Source organism: Dermatophagoides farinae, chromosome 5 (assembly GCF_024713945.1).
Source record: "Dermatophagoides farinae isolate YC_2012a chromosome 5, ASM2471394v1, whole genome shotgun sequence".
Lineage (NCBI taxonomy): Eukaryota > Metazoa > Arthropoda > Arachnida > Sarcoptiformes > Pyroglyphidae > Dermatophagoides > Dermatophagoides farinae.
In genome coordinates this window covers 3,094,411-3,114,676 of record NC_134681.1, presented here as the reverse complement: position 1 = coordinate 3,114,676, position 20,266 = coordinate 3,094,411, and the positions used below count along the sequence as shown (strand labels likewise).

General features: G+C 32.1%; 3 protein-coding genes across 3 annotated transcripts in view; 2 read left to right on the top strand and 1 right to left on the bottom strand.

The window, feature by feature from the left end:
- Window positions 1–14,257, top strand: part of PlexA (plexin A) — a 46,179-nt gene extending 31,922 nt beyond the window's left edge. Inside the window, exons 6-14 of the mRNA XM_075731250.1 lie at window positions 373–815; window positions 884–1,013; window positions 1,105–1,270; window positions 8,338–8,622; window positions 8,686–8,940; window positions 9,004–10,289; window positions 10,363–12,870; window positions 12,935–13,009; window positions 13,077–14,257. Coding sequence (XP_075587365.1) covers window positions 373–815; window positions 884–1,013; window positions 1,105–1,270; window positions 8,338–8,622; window positions 8,686–8,940; window positions 9,004–10,289; window positions 10,363–12,870; window positions 12,935–13,009; window positions 13,077–13,205 — 5,277 coding nt within the window. The 3' untranslated portion in view covers window positions 13,206–14,257. The remainder of the gene's footprint in view (window positions 1–372; window positions 816–883; window positions 1,014–1,104; window positions 1,271–8,337; window positions 8,623–8,685; window positions 8,941–9,003; window positions 10,290–10,362; window positions 12,871–12,934; window positions 13,010–13,076) is intronic.
- Window positions 14,258–14,861: 604 nt separating this feature from the next.
- Window positions 14,862–18,308, top strand: LOC124497385 (glutamate receptor ionotropic, kainate 2). Its single transcript, XM_047061037.2, is given in 7 exon segments — window positions 14,862–15,897; window positions 15,956–16,150; window positions 16,152–16,412; window positions 16,414–16,883; window positions 16,943–17,141; window positions 17,212–17,697; window positions 17,780–18,308. Coding segments are annotated over 7 exon segments (2,862 nt in total). The 5' UTR covers window positions 14,862–14,910; the 3' UTR covers window positions 18,044–18,308.
- Window positions 18,220–20,068, bottom strand: LOC124497396 (tubulin beta-1 chain). Its single transcript, XM_047061049.2, is given in 4 exon segments — window positions 18,220–18,653; window positions 18,724–19,717; window positions 19,719–19,829; window positions 19,888–20,068. Coding segments are annotated over 4 exon segments (1,362 nt in total). The 5' UTR covers window positions 19,945–20,068; the 3' UTR covers window positions 18,220–18,453.
- Between the last annotated feature and the right edge of the window lie 198 nt (window positions 20,069–20,266).

Genomic DNA, 20,266 nt, shown 5'->3' with positions numbered 1-20,266 from the left:
ACAACACGTTTTTTGTTCCAGGAACAATATATATCGTTTTGAGAGAGAAAGAAAAAGAGTTTCAACGACAACAACAACAACAACAACAACTGTAACTAGAATGAATGCATTAACACACGGAGAGAGAGAGAGAGAATCTTCTCGAGAATCAATCCACTTGATTATTTCTATTTTTCTTTCTCTCTCTTCATGATATCCATTCTACAATAGGATGATTTTCATAATGGTTTTTTTTCTTTCTTTCCTTTGTTTGTTAATTCAATTTGTTTCCATTTTCTCAATCCTTTGCTTTCATTCCAATTTTTCATTTGGTTTTCATTTTCACTAATTTGAATTTTTCTTTCTCTCTTTTTTTTCTAATGGAAAATACAGCAAGTACAAATAAAAGAAGATTTTTGTGGTATGGATGTCAATCAACCATTAGGAACAACAAATCCAATTGAAACCGAACCAGCAATAATGTTTGATAATGTGCTACTTACATCAGTGGCTGCAACTGCAACTAATGATTATTCAGTCGCATTTTTGGGTACCAATGATGGACATTTGAAAAAAGTAGTGATTGAAGGACAACGTCACCAGATTAATATGGATCAATCACGTGTATCGATAAAAGCATATGAATTTGCCGATATCGTCATACAACAAGGACATCGTATCAATCCGGATATGTTCGTGGCTCATGGTTATCTTTATGTCATGACAACCAGGCGAGTGACAATGGTCAAAGTACAAGAATGTCATCAACATCGTACTTGTATGGACTGTCTTGGTGCACGTGATCCATATTGTGGTTGGTGTTCATTAGAAAATAAGTATGTTTTTGTTTTAATATTTCCTCTTTAGATATGTGGTTTGAATTTCTAACTTTCGTTCATTTTAGATGTTCCATTCGAAATGATTGTGCCGAAGCAACATCCGATCCGTTATATTGGCTTTCATATAAAAGCGGTAAATGTACAACAATTTCAAATGTAAATCCCGCTCAAATACAACGAACAACAACACGAACGGTATGTGTGTGTCTGTGTGTGCGTGAATTGGTGATGAAACAAAACATAATCATTCAATTTTCAATTTTTTTTTTTGCAAAAAAAAATATAGCTCAATCTTGTCATCGATAATTTACCAATGACAGAGAATGGCCATTATCTTTGTGTATTCACAATGTATGGTAAATCACAGACAACGAATGCAACACGTTCACCAACCGGTGTATTTTGTCCAACACCATCAACCGATACATTACCATTAATACAGACGGATACACGTAAGTTGTCGTTGTTGTTGTTGTTTTTGACACGAATTTTTCGAAAACATTTTTATTATCATTTTTAACAATTTTATTACAGAAAAACCATTTCATAATACCATAGCATAGTAATAGAAGAGAGGGAGAGAGAGAGAGAGAGAAGTTTGCGTCTTTTCTTTCTGTGAGCTCACTACTCTGCTCTAAGTTTTTCCAATAAATCTATTTCTGAAGAATCTATTCATCATCATTCATATCGAATATAAACTATTGAACCAACCAATAAAAATGGTTCCCTAAAAGTTTAGTCATGTCAAACAAAACAACTACAACAACAACTTTGTTTTCTGTTTTTGTTGTTGTTTTGTTTCGCATCATTGGTGTTTTGCTATTTCTATTCATCACACACACACACACATTCGATCATTGATTTCTTTATGATGATGTTGTGGATGAACCAAAAAACTTCAAAACAATAAGCAAAGAGAGAGAGAGATGACAGAAAAACAAAACTTTTTTTGTCCTTGGAAATATAGAAAAAAAAATTTACCCGGCCTGTTGTTTTTCACTATTTTTTTTTTGGCTCATAAAAAAAAGTTTTTTTTTCTGAAAAAGATTCCGAAAAAAAATTTCCGATTCCTAGATGAAGAAAATGATTTTTAGTTCCTTGTGAAAATATAGCCTCACCCGGTATACATGAATATATGAATGTCAAATGAAATGTTTCATATTCTTTTTTTTCGTCCATTGTGATTTTTTTTTCTATTTTGAAAAAAAGTTTTTTTTTCAAACAAAAAAAAATTGTCTGTAAAACAAAAAAAAAAGATTTTGACTATTTCCTGTCTAGTATTTTTTTTGCTTTGCTTTGCTTTCCTAATTTTTTTTGTTTGATCCCTATTCATTCGTTGCTGTATTGTGTGTGTATGTGTGTTTAGTGTGTTCCAATTGAAACTGGTATCGTCACCACCCCGGTTTTGCCCTAGTTATATGAAAAGTTGACTTTTTTCCCTGATGATAAAATGAAATGAAATGAAACTTTCGAATGATGATTCGAATTTGTAAATGTTTTTTTTCTTCTTTTTTTTTGGTTCATTTCATTTGATCTCTTGAGATTCTCCTGATCATCATCATCATCATTTATTTTATGTACATTTTATATAATAACTTTTTAATTATTTCCCTTTGCTCATCATCATCATCATTATCGATCTAAATGTTCTCTTTCTGCTGACTTTTTTGTTTTCACAAAGATTCCATTTTTTTGCCAATGATCAATGAGAGTTTGCAATTTTTGGTTTTCTCAAACCAACCAACCAACAACTCTTTGGGTTCGGCTAATAATATTGCCACCAAACATTGTGCCATGTATGAAACACAATCGATTTTCAATCAATCTGTCTGTCTTTCGCCAATGGTGGTGGCAGCATCAATTTTTTTTTTGTAAAAAAAAATCGATTCAATTTAATCAATGAAAACAAAAACCGACAAGAATGAATGAATGAAACATTTAGAAATTAAGAAATTTAACAAAAATTTCATCATCATTTTTTTGGAGATGACTTGTTTTCAGTTTCATTCCATTATTGTTATTATGATTTACCATCATCATATAGAATTCTTTTCGGCCAGAAAGTAAACTTGGCCATCATCTTCAATGGTTTGTTTGTTTGTGTGTGTGTGAACAATCCAAAGCAATGCATTTTTCCATTGCGTGTGTCGACTTGAAGTAATTTTCTGTAACTATTTTTTGTTTTGCTTAATGCTCCTGTCTCATTATTTTTTTAGCTAACCATTTGCTATCTTTCTGTCTCTCTCTTTCTGTGTGTGTCATTATTAGATTCGTGGTTTTGCATTTTGCGTTCTGTTCTTCTTTTATTGTAAATAAATTATTAATTAATTTTCAACAGCTTTTTCGGGTCTAATTTTGTTTTTGAAATTTGTTTTTTTTGTTTTGTTCCAGAAAACAAAATAACTACAAATTTTTCCTGGCTGTAGTTGGCTTGGTTAGCCATTATTAAGTTAGTTTTTAGTTTCAAAGTTTTCGATATTCACGGGTTTCGTTTTTTCGTTTTTTTTTTCTTGATCAGGAAAAAAGTCTGTTTTTGTCTGCAGCTAATTTATTTATTTTTGTTTCATTTTCATTTCTTTGGCAATGTTTTCATCTGCTTATCGCATTTGGATACAAATTCAATGCATCAACCAGCCAAAAAAAAACTGAGATAGAAAGACCAGAATTGAAGTGGATATATACGAATTAACAATGAAAATCAAAGCAATGAACTTTGTTGTTGTCATGATCATCATCATTCTCATCTCTGATTCATATGCGTTTCAAGTGTTTCATCATCATTATCGTCGTTAGTCATTTTTCTTTTGAAAAATAATGAGAAAAGAAATTTTTTTTCTCTTGTCCAACTTTTGATTTTGATAATGAGTTAGTGATGGTTGAACGAATGTGGATGTTAAACAATTTGTCACGGACATACTCACGCACACACACACATGCACATACCTATCTTGTGTGTGACCCGAAAATTGACAATTTATTTTTTTTTTCACTTTAGAAAAGAAACAAATTTTTTTTCATATTTCTAGTGATTAACACACACACACACAGACACAACATCTTTTGGAACATCTGGATTTCATTAGATAGATGTTCTCATTTTTCTTAACGTTGTTGTCTTTGTCTACGAATTCTTTTTCCCCCCTCCCATAAACATTGCATACAAGGATTGTTTTTGAGCCTCATATTTTTTCGCTCGCACACATATGGCCCCAATTGGTGTTTGGCGTACACTCATCATATATTTGCTGCTTCATTTTTTTTTTCACCGAAAAATCATCATCATTATCAAATTTTTCATTTCGATTCGTCGTCGTTCAAAAAAAAAAAAAATTGTTGTCCAATTCCAGCATGAAATTTTCAAAGAATGGAAGTAAATATATAACAATTTCAATGACTGAAATGAAATGAACCCGACCGAATGCACCGGACCGTATTTATTACTTTATAGTTTTGTTTTGTTGTTGTTCATGAAATGATGATGATGATGATGCAAGATCTATGATCCAAGACATGATGATGAAATGATGATGATGATGATGCAAGATCTATGATCCAAGACATGATGATGATGATGATGACCACGATGGACAATCGCAAGATTGAGAATATATAGTAAATATATTGTGTTCTCTTTTGGTCCATCTATCTAGTCTCATTTTTCCTTGTTTGGTTTCATTCATTAAATGAAATGAAATTTTTTATTTTTTTTTTAATTTAGCAAATTGTTCAAAAATCGTACATACATAGAAAACACACACACACACACGCACAGAGAGGCAAACAAATAAAAAGCAACCGAACCATACTTTTTTCGCCACTTTGGTTATTCTTGTTTGTCCGGGTTTTTTCTTCAGTTGGTTGTTGCAGTTGTCATGATACTTATCTGCATCCTTATATAAATGTTTGATTGACCATCATCACTAGTACGAAAAAAAAACCGAAGGCAAAAGTCAAGTGAATGATTTCCAATCATACGAATTTGCAATTTGAATTTCCAATTCAATTCATTTTATTCAATTCTTATTGATTATGACGATGATGATGGTCATCAAATTCTTGTTCACTTCTATTTACGATACATGTATCACATGTTTATAAGGCCAACCAACGGACCAAAAAAAAAGAAAAAAATTTTTGCTCTTCATTCCCATTTTGTTGTTTCATAATTTTATTTATGTGGATCGTTTCTTTTTGTTGCTTTTATGTTTAGCTGGACGCCATAGTCATCTTGTTGGTGGTGATTGTAGTTTGGATACCGCTTCTTCTGCTATTGCTGCTGCTGCTGCTGCTGCTGAAAGTTTGCTGGATATGACCAACCGATGATTGATGATGTAACAATAATAATAATAACGATGAATGTTTGCAGCAGAAAAAGAAGCGGTGAATAAAAGAGAATAAAAAAAATGAATGAATGAATGAACGAAAGAAATTTTCTCCGTTTTATTTTAACTATCAATTTAGTTCTCGTTCGTCGTTTCACATATACAGAGTTTATTTCCGTCATCATCATCATCATCATATGTGTGATGAGCCTGAATGATTTCTTTTTTGGTTTTTGTAGTAATAGTATCCATGCCTTTTTTTCTTGTTTGATCGATACGATTTTTATTTAGGAATCTTTTTCATTGTCATCATCATCATCATAGGTCCTTGAATGAAAGCTGAATGATGAAAAAAGCTCAATTCAAGAAATTGAACAATTTTTTTTTTCGTACAAAAAAAAAAGAATCTGGCACAAAATACCGTGTATCCTTTCATATACACATATGGATTCGGTTTTAAACACACACACACACACACACACGAAAACCAAAATTAAAAATAATTTTGTTATTCACTCATCTTCTGACATGTGGTGTTGGTTTCTCATTTGTTTCATTTTTCGAAACCAAGAAAAAACCAAAAATTATTTAATTCCATTATATTCTAGCCATTTGGTTTTTTCGCTATAATCTAATTTCCTCATTTTTTTTTTGTTTAGTTGAACTGAAAAAACCATTTCCCACCCCGTATTCCCCTCTCTCTTGAAAAAAAATCAACCACAACTACAAACGACGAACGACCGATCATCGTAACATGATCATGATCCAAAATGTGACGACCCGAAAATGAATGAATCTCATCATCATCATCATCATCATTTTCAATTGCTCACGTCACGTTTGCTTTTCATTCAATTCGTTTGGTTTATTTTTTTTTTTTTTTGGTGGTTGTTGTTCAAAGAATTTATTTAATGATGATGATTTAGAATAATTTCAATAAATTCCAGTATGTGTGTGTGTGTGTATGGGTTAGTCATTTGTAGAAATAAAAAAAAGAGAAAAAAATTTTCACGAAAACATTAACATTTCGTAATTGTTATAGTAGTAGTAGTAGTAGCGCAGTGTGTAAATCATGAAAAATACAAAGAAAAAATTCGTTTTGATCGACGAAAAAAATTAATTTTCAATCTTTTTTTTAAAATCATGATTTTGTATCATGTTTGTCGGTGTGTGCAAGAATAGCAAAAAAAAAAACCTGATTCCATCACACAATAATTCTGTATATGGATAATAGAAATATTCAATCTTTCCTGAAGAAAAAAAAATGATTCCTTCCTAGCGATGATGATGATTTTTTTTTTGAAATACCGTAACCGTCATTTTTTCATGTTAAATAAACGGGTTTTAACGATTTTTCCATCATCATCATACTAATAACAATTTAATTAAATTTTTTTTTCATTTTTCAACAAATTTTCTTCTTTTGAATGAATTGAATCGGTTATTATTATGATATTCATCATCAATGATTCTTTTCTGATTTTTTTTTTTAATTCACCAATCTAATCTATGGAATTTTTTGGAATTTCAATTCATTTTGCTACCCGAAAAATTTTAATTTTCAAATGATTGAATGAATTTCCGGAATATCGTTTCTGCTGTATGTGTGTGTGTGTGAGCGTATGTGTCTACTTGATTTATTTTCACTCTTCTCTTTCTCTCTCTCTCTCTAATATTCATACTCTTCACCATGTTGAGCCTAGAATTTTTACTTCTTTTTAGGCTGTTGTTGTTGTTGTTGTTGTCTCAGTCTTGTGTACGTCAATCTGTCAATCAAAATTTTCGTTTTGAATACAATAACCATGAATGAATACGAAAAAAAATGCGGTCATAATAATAAATTCAATTATGGTGGTTACACTACTACAGTCGAAATGTATAGATTAAATGGAAACACAGAATATTTTCATATTTTTTTCTCATCATCCAATATTTAGACCAGGAAAAATAAGAAAAACTTGCGGTATAAAGTCAAATATGTTGACACATTTTCGCACATATGAAATAGTTGATGCAATAACAAAGTGGAATTAAAGGAGTTAATTCTTTCAAATGGAAAAAAATTCAAGAACTAGATGATGCTATGCCAGCAAAATTGGTAATGACAAAGCAATAGTTATCATCATGATAAAATGGAATATTTTTTTTCTTGTCATCGGTTCATTTAGTTATCTGGTTGGTTGTTAGTTGGACTCTATGGACCACATCATCCATGATGATGATGATGATGATCAATGAATGTAGAAATGAAAATCGATCACACCAACCTTTCTAATGATGATGATGATGATGACAGTTGTAGATGAAACAGAGAAACGAGTTTGTGTTGCCACCCATCCATTCAGCATATAATAATATAATAATTTAAAGTTTTTTTTCGTTTATTCGATTTTCAGAAAAAAAGTGATCATCATCATCATTGGATCATATGATGATGATGATGATCGCCATTTATTCCAGTGAAAATAAACTTTTTGTTTGTTTGTCAATTGTGAATTGAACTTTTTTTTCTGTTTTGTTTCTCTGCCAATTGTCATTGTATTTGTGTAAAGGTTTGGTTTTTTTATGTTTTTGTTCTGTCTGACTTGATCTCATTGGACACGAAGTGGTGATAATCATGATGATGATCATTTTTCTTTATTTTGTTGAAAATTGAAAGAAAAAAAATTTTTAGGTGAAAATGTTTGCCCGTGTGTGTGTGTGTGTTCCAATTGGATCATCATCATCATCATAGTTGTCATTGTTATGTTTAATAATTTATTACATAAATTACCAAAAAAAAGAGAGAGAGAGAGAAAAACGAAAAAGTGTTTTCTCTATTATGATGGCCCAATAGAAAAAAGGTCAAAACGAAAAAAAAGAATTCCTGAGAATCCATTTATGTCAACTGTTTTCGATTTTTTTTTTCTGTCGTAAAACTGGAATTTGCAACAAACAGAATTCTCATCCGAAATGAATTTTTGGCAAAAAAAAGTCTTGAAAACAAAAAAAAATGAGCGAAAAAAACATAAAATCAAACAAACAAATAAATTCAAGAGAATTTTCGGTCATTTTTTTTTGTTTTGAAATGTTTTCGAAAATTCAGTGTTTGAAAAGGGAAATTTTTCTTGTAAATCAATCAATGTGTGTTATGATGATATTTTTTTTATCCACTTCGTTAATTTGTTTTTTTTCGACATTTTTTCTCCACATTTTAGATTCATTTACAGCAAAATTATCAGTACGAATGCGTGATGGACCAGATTTTGTGGCCACGAATTTTACCTTCTATGATTGTTCATCATTTACATCGTGTACAGAATGTGTTTCGAGCTTATTTCCATGCGATTGGTGTGTTGGTGGCCATCGTTGTACACATGATACTGGTGAACATTGTCGTAATGAGATACTTGTCACTGGTATTAAATCAATGGGACGTTCAATACGTTCTGGTCCAAGTTTTTGTCCACGTATTAATTCCACTGTTAGTGGTACTACTGAAGGTAAGCGAAATGAAAGTGTTATTTTCAATTCGATATTAATTTTTTTTTTGTTTTTTTCATTAGTTCTTGTACCGAATGGAATGTCGAAACGTATATCGGTGAAAGTAGTGAATATTCCACAAGCAATCACTATTCGTTTTGTTTGTCAATTCAATATTGAAGGACGTGTGAAACAAGTGAATGCACAACTATTATCCGACACAATCTATTGTGAATCATTACAATTTAATTATTTCACAAATCTAACGAATATAACGGCAGAATTTGCCGTTATTTGGGATGGTAATAAACCACTGGATAATCCGGATAATATTCATGGTAATTATTTTCAATTTTTTAATACTCAGTCATCTGATGTTTTGTTTTCGCCTAACCAAACAGTATTAGTATATCGATGTTCTGGCTTAGCAAATAATTGTGGATTTTGTCTTGAATTGGATGAAAAATATAAATGTGGCTGGTGTCAACAAAGTGAAAGCTGTCAAGTACAGGAACAATGTCAACATCATAATACAATGTGGTTGAATCGACAACAAATCTGTCCGAATCCAAGAATATTAGATTTTTATCCAAAAACTGGTCCATATGAAGGTGGTACAAATCTAACAATCGAAGGCATTAATCTGGGCCGTATATTTAAAGATATTGAAAATGGTATCGGTATATCACATGAATTGAATGGCCAACAAATTAGCTTAATACCATGTTATCCATATCGCAATGATTATTTAAAAACATCACGTATTAAATGTCGTATACAAGGACGAAATATGTCAGCTGATCCATCAATGAAATCTATATCTGGCCCAGTTGTTGTTCAAGTATTGAAAGAATACACTGCTAAATCACGTGATCATTACATGTTTGTTAATCCGAAAATATTGACGATAAATCCATCGAAAGGACCAGTATCTGGTGGTACATTATTATCGATTGAAGGTCTAAATATGAATGCTGGCAGTAGTGCTTCAGCATTTCTTGGTGATCTGCCCTGTAACGTTACTAAACGAGAAATGAATCATGCTGAATGTATTACATCGGCACGTTTGATGCCCGGTGAAGAATTACTTAGTGTTCATTTTGATAATGGGATTCGTGTATTTGAATATTATAATTATCTTTATGCTGAAGATCCAAAAATTGAATCTGTCACAAGTGAATCAATGTCAACATCGACAAATCGTATTATCGGTCCACATAAACAATTAACACATGTTTCCACATCATTGGATCCATCGACGATGATACAACGTGGTGGTGAACAACAACAACCAAAAGGTATACCAAGCGGCGGTTTTCATTTACGTGTTCGTGGACAAAATTTTAATATAATTCAAGAGCCAAAAATCTACGTTGATGTTGATGGTGAATGGTTCGTATCAAATTGTTCTGTATTGAATGTGGAAGGTACCGATATGCGTTGTGAAACACCGGCTGTTCCTATTGAACGTTTACATTTTACGCGTCAAGAATATATTGAACTTGATTATGGTTTTATTATGGATAATGTTCATTCAGTTCGATCATTGACAATACCACGAATTGGTGGTGGTAATCGTGATCATCCACCATTTCCAAAATTTCGAATGTATCGTTTGCCGGATTTTCATGAATTTTCCGAATCTGATCGTATTAAATATTATCGTGGAGAATATTTGACAATTAATGTAATTATATTCATATTCATTGAATTTGTTTCATTTATTTATTTATTTATTTCATGTTTTCTCATTCCATTAGGGAAATCATCTAGATAGTATTATACAATCAAGCGACGTCAATGTATGGATAGGATCGGAACGTTGTAATGTAACATCATTTTCACAAGTGCAACTCACATGCCGTCTACCTGCACAACGTCCAATGGCAGAAGATGAAAATTATCATCAAACCTATGATCAATTACCTGCGGTAATTGTTGGTGTTGGAAAACGTTTCAATAAAACCCTTGGATTTATGAGCTATGATTCATCGTCATCGGGATCATTTTTCTTTTTTTCATCCGGGTCAAGTTCTGGAGCATTATATAAACATGTTTTCATTGCTATTGTAGTGGCGATTTGTTTCTTATTTGTTGTCGTCGTAGTTATATTGATATTGTATCGTCGTAAATCTACAGAATCATCACGTGTATTGAAAACAATGCAAGAACAGATGGATGTTCTTGAGCTTCGTGTTGCATCGGAAGCTAAAGAAGCGTTTGCTGAATTACAAACAGAAATTACTGACATAACAGCTGAAATTAATATCGGTGGTATACCATTCTTGGATTATCGCCTTTATACATTGAAAGTATTGTTTCCAAATGAAAATAATAATCATGCTGTCTTAAAAGAATTGGCGTTAGATCCAAATGAACGTGGCCACATTGAACAAGCATTAACAATGTTTGGACAATTAATATTAAACAAAACATTCCTCTTATTATTCATTCGTACACTTGAATCGAATCGTTATTTTTCGATGCGTGACCGTGTTAATGTTGCCTCATTAATTATGGTCACATTGCAAGGACGTATGGAATATTGTACCTCGATATTGAAAACATTATTAGCTGATTTGATTGAAAAGTGTATTGATGGTAAATCACATCCAAAACTATTGCTCAGACGTACTGAATCAGTGGCGGAAAAAATGCTTTCATCGTGGTTCACATTTTTATTATATAAATTTTTAAAAGAATGCGCTGGTGAACCATTATATCTGCTTTATTTTGCTATCAAACATCAAGTTGATAAAGGTCCTGTGGATGAAATCACATCGGAAGCAAGATATTCATTATCAGAAGAAAAATTAATTCGCCAACAAATTGATTATAAGTCAATGACTGTTTATGTATCAATACATCAGGCATATGCCCCTCCGAATTATTTTACAACAACAACATCATATGATCAACCATATGGTCAATTAACAACAACAATTGGTGCGCAACCACCACAATCAGCACCACCACCACCACATATGGGTCCACTTGCACAGCTTATTCTAACGGGTAATAATAATAATATCTATGGTGGACCAGATTCACCGTTATATAATCATCATTATCATCATCCATTAGCGCCACAAACGGCGAATGTACAACAACAAGAATATCTAACAGTACCTGTTAAAGTATTAGATTGCGATACAATTAGTCAGGTGAAAGAAAAATCAATGGATACTATTTATCGTGGTGTACCATTTTCAATGCGACCATTTCGTGATGACGAATTAGATTTAGAATGGCGTACTGGCAATAGTGGTAAAATCATACTATTAAATGATGATACAACTAGTCGTGTTTCTGGTGAATGGCGCCGGCTGAATACATTGGCACATTATAAAGTGCCAGATTGTGCTAGCTTATTATTAGTGCCTAATTCTAAACAACTTTATAATTCAATCGATTATATGTATGGCCCTGGTGGTGGTGGTATAGGTGCACCATTGTCTGGTGCTATTATGAGTGAAAAAATTGGTACACTTGGTGGTGGATCATCAAGTTCTTCCAGTGGTTTTGCTACCGATAAACACCGTTATGAACCATTGAATTTTTTGAAAAATTCAAATACCTCCACTGGTGGCCTCTTAGGAGGATCATCATCACCGCCGACATCATTGAGTCGTCCAACATCACCGCCAACAAATCATCATCATCATCATCATGATCATCATGAAAATAATGGTTATCATCAACGTCAATGGCATCTAGTTAAACATCATGATGCTGACCATGGTAAAGAAGGTGAACGTGGTAATAAAATGGTATCGGAAATTTATTTAACACGTCTATTGGCTACGAAAGGAACATTACAAAAATATGTTGATGATTTATTCGAAACAATATTCTCGACAGCACATCGTGGATCATCATTGCCATTGGCAATCAAATATATGTTTGATTTCCTTGATGATCAAGCTAAACATCATGGTATTAATGATAGTGAAGTTGTACATACATGGAAATCAAATTCATTACCATTACGATTTTGGGTGAATTTGATTAAGAATCCAAATTTTGTATTTGATATAAATAAATCACCAACCATTGATTCATGTTTGTCTGTTGTGGCACAAACATTCATGGATGCATGTTCCACATCGGATCATCGTCTGGGCAAAGATTCACCGTCATCAAAATTATTATATGCAAAAGATATACCAATCTATAAAGAATGGGTTGAACGTTATTATAAAGAAATTGAAACAATGCCAGCAATCAGTGACCAGGATATGAATGCAATGTTATGTGAAGAATCAAGGGTGAGTTCAATGTCAATTTTTTCAATCACTCGACTAATTTTCCGTTTCTTTCTTCGATATTTAGCAACATGCTCATGAATTTAATGCCAATGTTTCATTATTACAGCTATATCAATATGCATTCAAATACAAAGATCAGGTATAATTTTCGTTTATTTGTTTTTTTGAAATTTTCTAAATTTTTCAATATTCTCTCTTCTCTCTAGCTATTACAAATACTGCGTGAAGATGAATTTTCCTGTCGTAATAATTTACCGGCCAAATTACAACGTGTTTATGATACAATGGATAGTAGTGGAGCTACTGGTAACGCATCAATTACCGATCCATTATAACAACTAAAACAAACAAACAAAAAAAACAATGATTCTCATGGTTTCAATGATTTTTTTCGCTTCTTGTTTTCATCATCATCATCATCATCATAATAATTGTGATATTTGTTTCTTTCTCTCAATCCTCCTTTTTTAAATGTTTGTTTTCACTCACACACAGCCATAAACCAATTCAATTCAATCATCATCGATCAAAACACAGATGAATTATACACACACTTCTTTTTTTTTTCTTTTTTGAAAAAAAACAGCTCACCAATATTATCACAATATAAAGAAAAATCAATTTACCTAAGCACACGCATGACACAAAAATGCATTGTTTTTCTAAAACATCTCATTCTCTCTCTCAATTATTTTCTTTGTGATTTTTCTTATTTTTCTAATAATTTTTTTCCACAAAAAAATATAATCATTTTAAATATCAAAAAAATCAATAAGGTTCCACCACACACACACACACACTCACACACAAAGCACACGATCGATTTCAATTTCCTCGACATTTCTTTGTCTTCTTCTTCTAATTGTCTTGATGGATCTCTTTTATCTTTTTTTTTCATTTTATAATTCTATATGTGGATTAATTAATTTGTAATTTGTATTTCCTCTATATCGCTTTGTTGTACAATTTTTGTGCATAAAACTATTGAATCTATGCATTTTTGAATATATAATAATAATCCCGAAGCATGCATTACACAATATTTTAATCGATAATATTCGTGATCCAAACACCCACACACACATAAACATTTATAGATTTTATTGTATCACAAATCATCATCATTTCGCATCTCTTGTAAATGATGATTTTTATGAACAACTCCCTCATTCCTCCAAATTACACCAAACAAAACACACAGACACACACACACACATTTTATCATCAATCAATCATAACAAATGATGATGATGATGATTATGATTATTTGTATCATATATAATTATTCTTCTTGCATTTTTCTAAATATATTCCTGCTTTGAATATTATTATTATTATTATTATAATTTATATATATAAATGATGAATAAATTCAATTCATTGATAATTTCATATTATTCCACACATTATTATTATGGCGACATTTTTCTGTGCAAAAAATCAATGGTCTATGATAATAATACAGTGACACAGTGTCTGTGTCTGTGTGTGTGTCTTGTTTTTTTTTATTATCATAAGCATCAACTCGTTTGAATGCTACGATTCTATGATGATGATGATGATTAAATCGGTGAATGCAATATATTCGTGGTCTTCGCTGCATTCTCATGTTATCATCGCCATCATCATCGAGAAAGAAAGAAAAAAAAACATTTTGCTCTCTCTTTTGTTGCATTGAAGAATTTTTTCATTTTTAAAACTGATGCTAATCACCACGTTTGTTGTTGTTAAAAATAGCAATATATCTCAGGCTTTATGCCAACGAAAAAAAGAGGAAAAAAAAGAGTGAAAATGCATAAAAAATAAATATAATAGACACATGGGTTTTCTATTTTTTTTTTTCGTTAATTAAATTCTTTATGTATGTGGGTGTGTGAATATCAAACATCACCATAGTTTACGACAACGAAAACATTAATAGTAAGTAGGTTTTTTTTTGTTTGATTCGGAAAAAATTCTTCATTGTGTATTTTTTCTGTTTTTTTGTTGTTTTTTTTTGTTGGTTAATGAACAACATTTAGCATCCTACTGGATTTATTAATGTTTTCAAATGTTTTTTTCCACTGTGAAAAAATGACTAATTATCGTCAGCATAATCATCGATATCCTATGATTATTTGGATTATTTTGTCAATAATTTTCATTGAAAATGTATATTCATTACCTCATGTCATACCGGTTGGTGCAATATTTTCATCAAATGAATTGGAAGAACAACAAGCATTCCATATGGCTATTGAACGTTTTTCGACAAACTTAGGACATAACAATAGCAGTTTTGAACCAATAATCAAAATTGTTGATGTTGAGAATGCATTTCTTGTTTATCGTGATGTTTGTCAACTGCTACAAAGATCACCAGTAGCTATATTTGGCCCATTTAATGCTTATGGTGCTCAACAATTACAATCAATTTGTGAAAATTACGAAATACCACATATTGAAGCCAGGATGTTGGTGGATTTTGGTTCCCGCACTGATCTTTCGATCAACATGTATCCACATCATAGTATATTGTCCAAAGTATTTGGTGACTTGATCGAAACGCTTGATTGGCACATGTTCGTTATTGTTTATGAAGATTCTGAAAGTATTATACATTTTAGTCAATATTTGAAACAAGCACATGATAAAAATTGGGAAGTACGAATATTTCAATTGCAACCAGATCAACCTTATCGTGAAATATTGTGGCAAGTGAAACAAACAGAATTTTTACACATTGTATTAGATGTTAAAACCGAACATATTATTGAAGTAATGAAACAAGCACAACAAGTTGGTATTTTAAGTGAAAAACATAAATATCTAATCACATCACTGGACCTACATACATTAGATTTAGAAGATTTTCGCCATTCGCGCACAAATATTACATCATTACGTATTGTGCAAGAACAACATCCAAATATGGAAAATTGGAATAAATATGTCACAATGACCACAACGACGACGACAACAGCGAAAAATAATCTTGGATTCGTTGGTGGTAAAGATCTGATCGATCCCAATGCTAGACATGTGAAGGTTTGTCCAATAGTTTTTTCATCGATTCTGTTTGCTAAAATCTATATTCAATTTATAGAGTATATCGGCCATGATATTCGATGGAATGGAAATCTTAACCACGGCATTATTAGAATTGAATGAATTTGATACAATATCGATTGATTGTCAATCCAATCATGATGCATGGCAATATGGTACAACATTAATCAATTATATACGACAAGTTGCTACCGAAGGTATTACCGGTTGGGTTGGTTTCGATGAATCCGGATTTCCGCGCGAATCTTACATTTGATATTGTCACAATGACTGAAAATGATTTCGAACAAATTGGATTCTGGAAAAATGGCGTTGTACATAAAACTGAACGTTGGTATTATCATCTACCTAGTCAGGCAAAGATGCCATTGATTCGTGTTACAACTGTTTTGAATGATCCATTCGTTATGAATGCAAAAAGTTCAAAAGAACTACATGGTAATGATCGTTATGAAGGATTTGTGGTCGATATGATGAAAGAAATTGGAAAATTCCTTGAACGTTCGTTTTGAAATCAATCTTGTAAAAGATGGTGCATATGGTGCATTAATCAATACCACGACAAATGAATGGAATGGTATGATTGGTGAAGTAATACGTAGTGAAGCCGATATTGCCGTTGCTGATCTGACGATTAATTCAAATCGTGAACTAGCTGTTGATTTTACCTATCCATTCATGTCTACTGGTATATCGATCATTTATAAAAAACCGACGACGAAAGAAACATCCCTTTGGTCATTTTTATCACCATTTTCTATGGTCGTTTGGATTTGTTTATTAGCTGCAATTGTCAGTATATCATTGATATTTTTCTATGTTGGACGTTTCACTCCGTACGAATGGTGTGATCCACATCCATGTAAACATCATGAGCCTGTTCTCGAAAATCAATGTAATATGCGTAATAGTTTCTGGTGTATTATTGGTTCATTGATGCAACAAGGTTCAGATGTTGCGCCCAAGTAAGTTCATTCAAAATTCTGTATATTTAAGAATTTCAATCTTTTTTTTTATCTTCAAGAGCAATGAGTACACGAATCATTTCGGCCATTTGGTATTTTTTCACTTTAATCATCGTTTCATCATACACAGCCAATTTAGCTGCATTTTTAACCGTGGAAAAAGTGCCATTTCCATTTGAAAATGTAGAACAATTGGCACAACAAACAAAAATCAAATATGGTTGTCTAAAAAATGGTGCTACACATAAATTTTTTGCCGTATGTTAATGAAATGATTGGTTTCTTAGATTAATTTATACAACAAACATTTCGTTGTTTTTGTTATTAGAATTCGAAAATTCCATTATATAGAAAAATGGCTGAATTTATGGAACAACATCCTGAAGTATTGATGCCAAGCAATGCAATGGGCCGGGAAAGGGTTGAAAAACAAAATGGAAAATATGCATTCTTTATGGAATCGGCAACGATTGAATATATTACTGAACGTTATTGTAATCTAACACAGGTTGGTGGTTTACTCGATTCAAAAGGATATGGAGTAGCCACACGAAAAGGTGCTAAAATTCGTGCATCATTATCTGAAGTGATATTGAAACTACAAGAGACCGGTGTATTACAACAACTAAAAGATCGTTGGTGGAAACAAAAAGGTGGTGGTCAATGTGTTGCGGCACCATCAACGCCGTTAAACGAATTGGGCTTGAAAAATCTTGGTGGTGTTTTCGTTGTACTCGTCGTTGGATCATTGGCTGCATTAATCTTTGGGATATGTGAATTTGTTATTAAAACCAGGATTTCGACAAATGATTCGGTAATATTGATTCGATTCGATCCGATTCTATCCTTAAACTATTGTCTTTTGTTTTTTTCTCTCTCTCTCTTTCTCTCTATAGACAACATTTCCAAAAGATCTTTGTGAAGAATTTAAATTTGTTTTATCATGTCAAAAATCGACAAAATCATTGAAACGTCGAAGTATGAAAAGTTTAAGCCAAACTCCAGCTGCAACTATTGGTAGTGGTAGCGGTGGTGGTGTTGGAATCACATCCAGTGGTAGTATTAATGGCCCAAATCATCATCATCAACAACAACAACAACATCCACAATTATTGATGATGTCTAATAACATTTATGACAATGCTGCGGACATCTACTAGTGTCACACTTTATTACAATTCAATCGAATGGTCCAAAATAGCTGAATAGTATTTCTTTTCACTATTAACAGTGGGCAGCACTTTCATAGAATCAAACTAAAACCAGGGCAAAAAATTATTAAAATCAAAAATGAATAAATACTACTCCTACTATGAATATCTAGTTCATTGAATAGTTAGTTTAAATAGTTGATTTTATTGATTTTAAAGAACAAAAATGACAAAGAGACAATTATGAATTAAGAAATAAGATGAACAAAGTAAATATAACGATTCTGTTCTGATTTGTTGATTTATGCTATGTCCAATGTTTTCCAATGAATTTCGATGATAAGCCATAAACAGCATGAACATGAGAACATTGACTCATTCAAATGAATATTTTCCAATTATTTTGTTGATTGATTGATTCAATTAGAGTTGGGTTGAATAATCTCTAAATTATCATCATTATCATAATCCTCATCGATATCATCATCAGCTTTTGATTCTTGATATTGCTGATATTCACTGATCAAATCATGAACATTAGAATGGGCTTCATCAAATTGCATCAAGTCCATCCCTTCACCAGTATACCAATGAAGAAATGCTTTTCGTCGAAACATGGCTACAAAAATGGAATGAAATGAAAAAAAACGTCAGATTAAAAGCGAAATAGTTGTTAATCATTCACTTACATTGATATTGTTCAAAAATACGGCGAAACAATTCCTGAATGGAGGTAGAATTGCATAAAAATGTTGCAGCCATTTTTAAACCCCGTGGTGGTTTATCACAAACAGCTGTTTTAATATTATTTGGTATCCATTCAATGAAATGTGAACTATTCGTATTCTGTATGTTCACAATTTGTTCATCAACTTCTTTCATTGACATACGGCCACGAAATAGTGCAGCAACGGTAAGATAACGTCCATGACGTGGATCACAAGCAGCCATTAAATTTTTGGCATCAAATAATTGTCGCGTTAATTCAGACACATTAAGTGCTTGAAATGATTGTGAACCAGTTGATGTAAGTGGTGCAATACTTGACATAAAAAAATGTAATCGTGGAAATGGTACCATATTTACTGCCAATTTCCGTAAATCGGCATTCAATTGTCCAGGAAAACGTAAACAGGTCGTCACTCCGGACATTGTCGTTGATATAAGATGATTAAGATCATTATATGTCGGTGTTTTCATACGCAATGAACGATTACAAATATCATAAAGCGCCTCGTTATCAATGCAGAATGTTTCATTTGTATTTTCAATCAATTCATGAATCGATAATATAGCATTATATGGCTCAACGATTGTGTCCGATACTTTTTTCGATGGTAATACACTAAATGATGCAAGCATTCTATCGGGAAATTCTTCACCGATACGCGACATTAACAGCGTACCCATACCGGAACCAGTGCCACCACCCAATGAATGTGAAAATTGAAATCCTTGTAAGCAATCACAAATTTCTGCTTCTTTTCGAATCTTTTCCATTACGTCATCAACAAATTCAGCACCTTCAGTATAATGTCCTTTGGCCCAATTATTACCAGCACCGGTGTCGCCAAATATATAATTATCTGGTCGAAATAATTGACCAACACTACTGGCACGTACGGCATCCATTGTGCCGGGTTCTAAATCAATCATAATCGAACGTGGAACATATTTTCCCATTCGATGCTTCATTAAAATAAACATTTTTACGATCCAATTGTGAACGATAACCATCACTATCACAGCTACCATCGGATTTAATAGCATGTTCATCGGTAATCACTTCCCAAAACTATCAAATTAAGAAAACATGATTCAATTAATTAACAAAACACAATCAATTTGAATACCTTGACGCCAATCTGATTACCACATTGGCCAACTTGAAGATTAATTATTTCAGGCATGATTCAATCAAACAATGAGTGAAAACAGTCAATAAAAATCAACGAAAATAAAATCAAACACAAACACAAACACAAACACAAACGACAATTGAAAAGATGAAGAAATAATTTAAAAATGAGAAATGAGAAAAAATCAATTTTTTGCTTTTGTTTTTAAATAGATTTTTTTTTGTTCACGTGTAGAAAACTCAGTCACAGTTTAAATTTTTTTTTTTAGATGAACAGACCACTTACCATACGTCATATGTCGATGATTTCGACAAAAAGCAAAAAAAAAAATTCAAATATCGTTTGAGCGGTAAAAAAACGCGCTATCCAATAT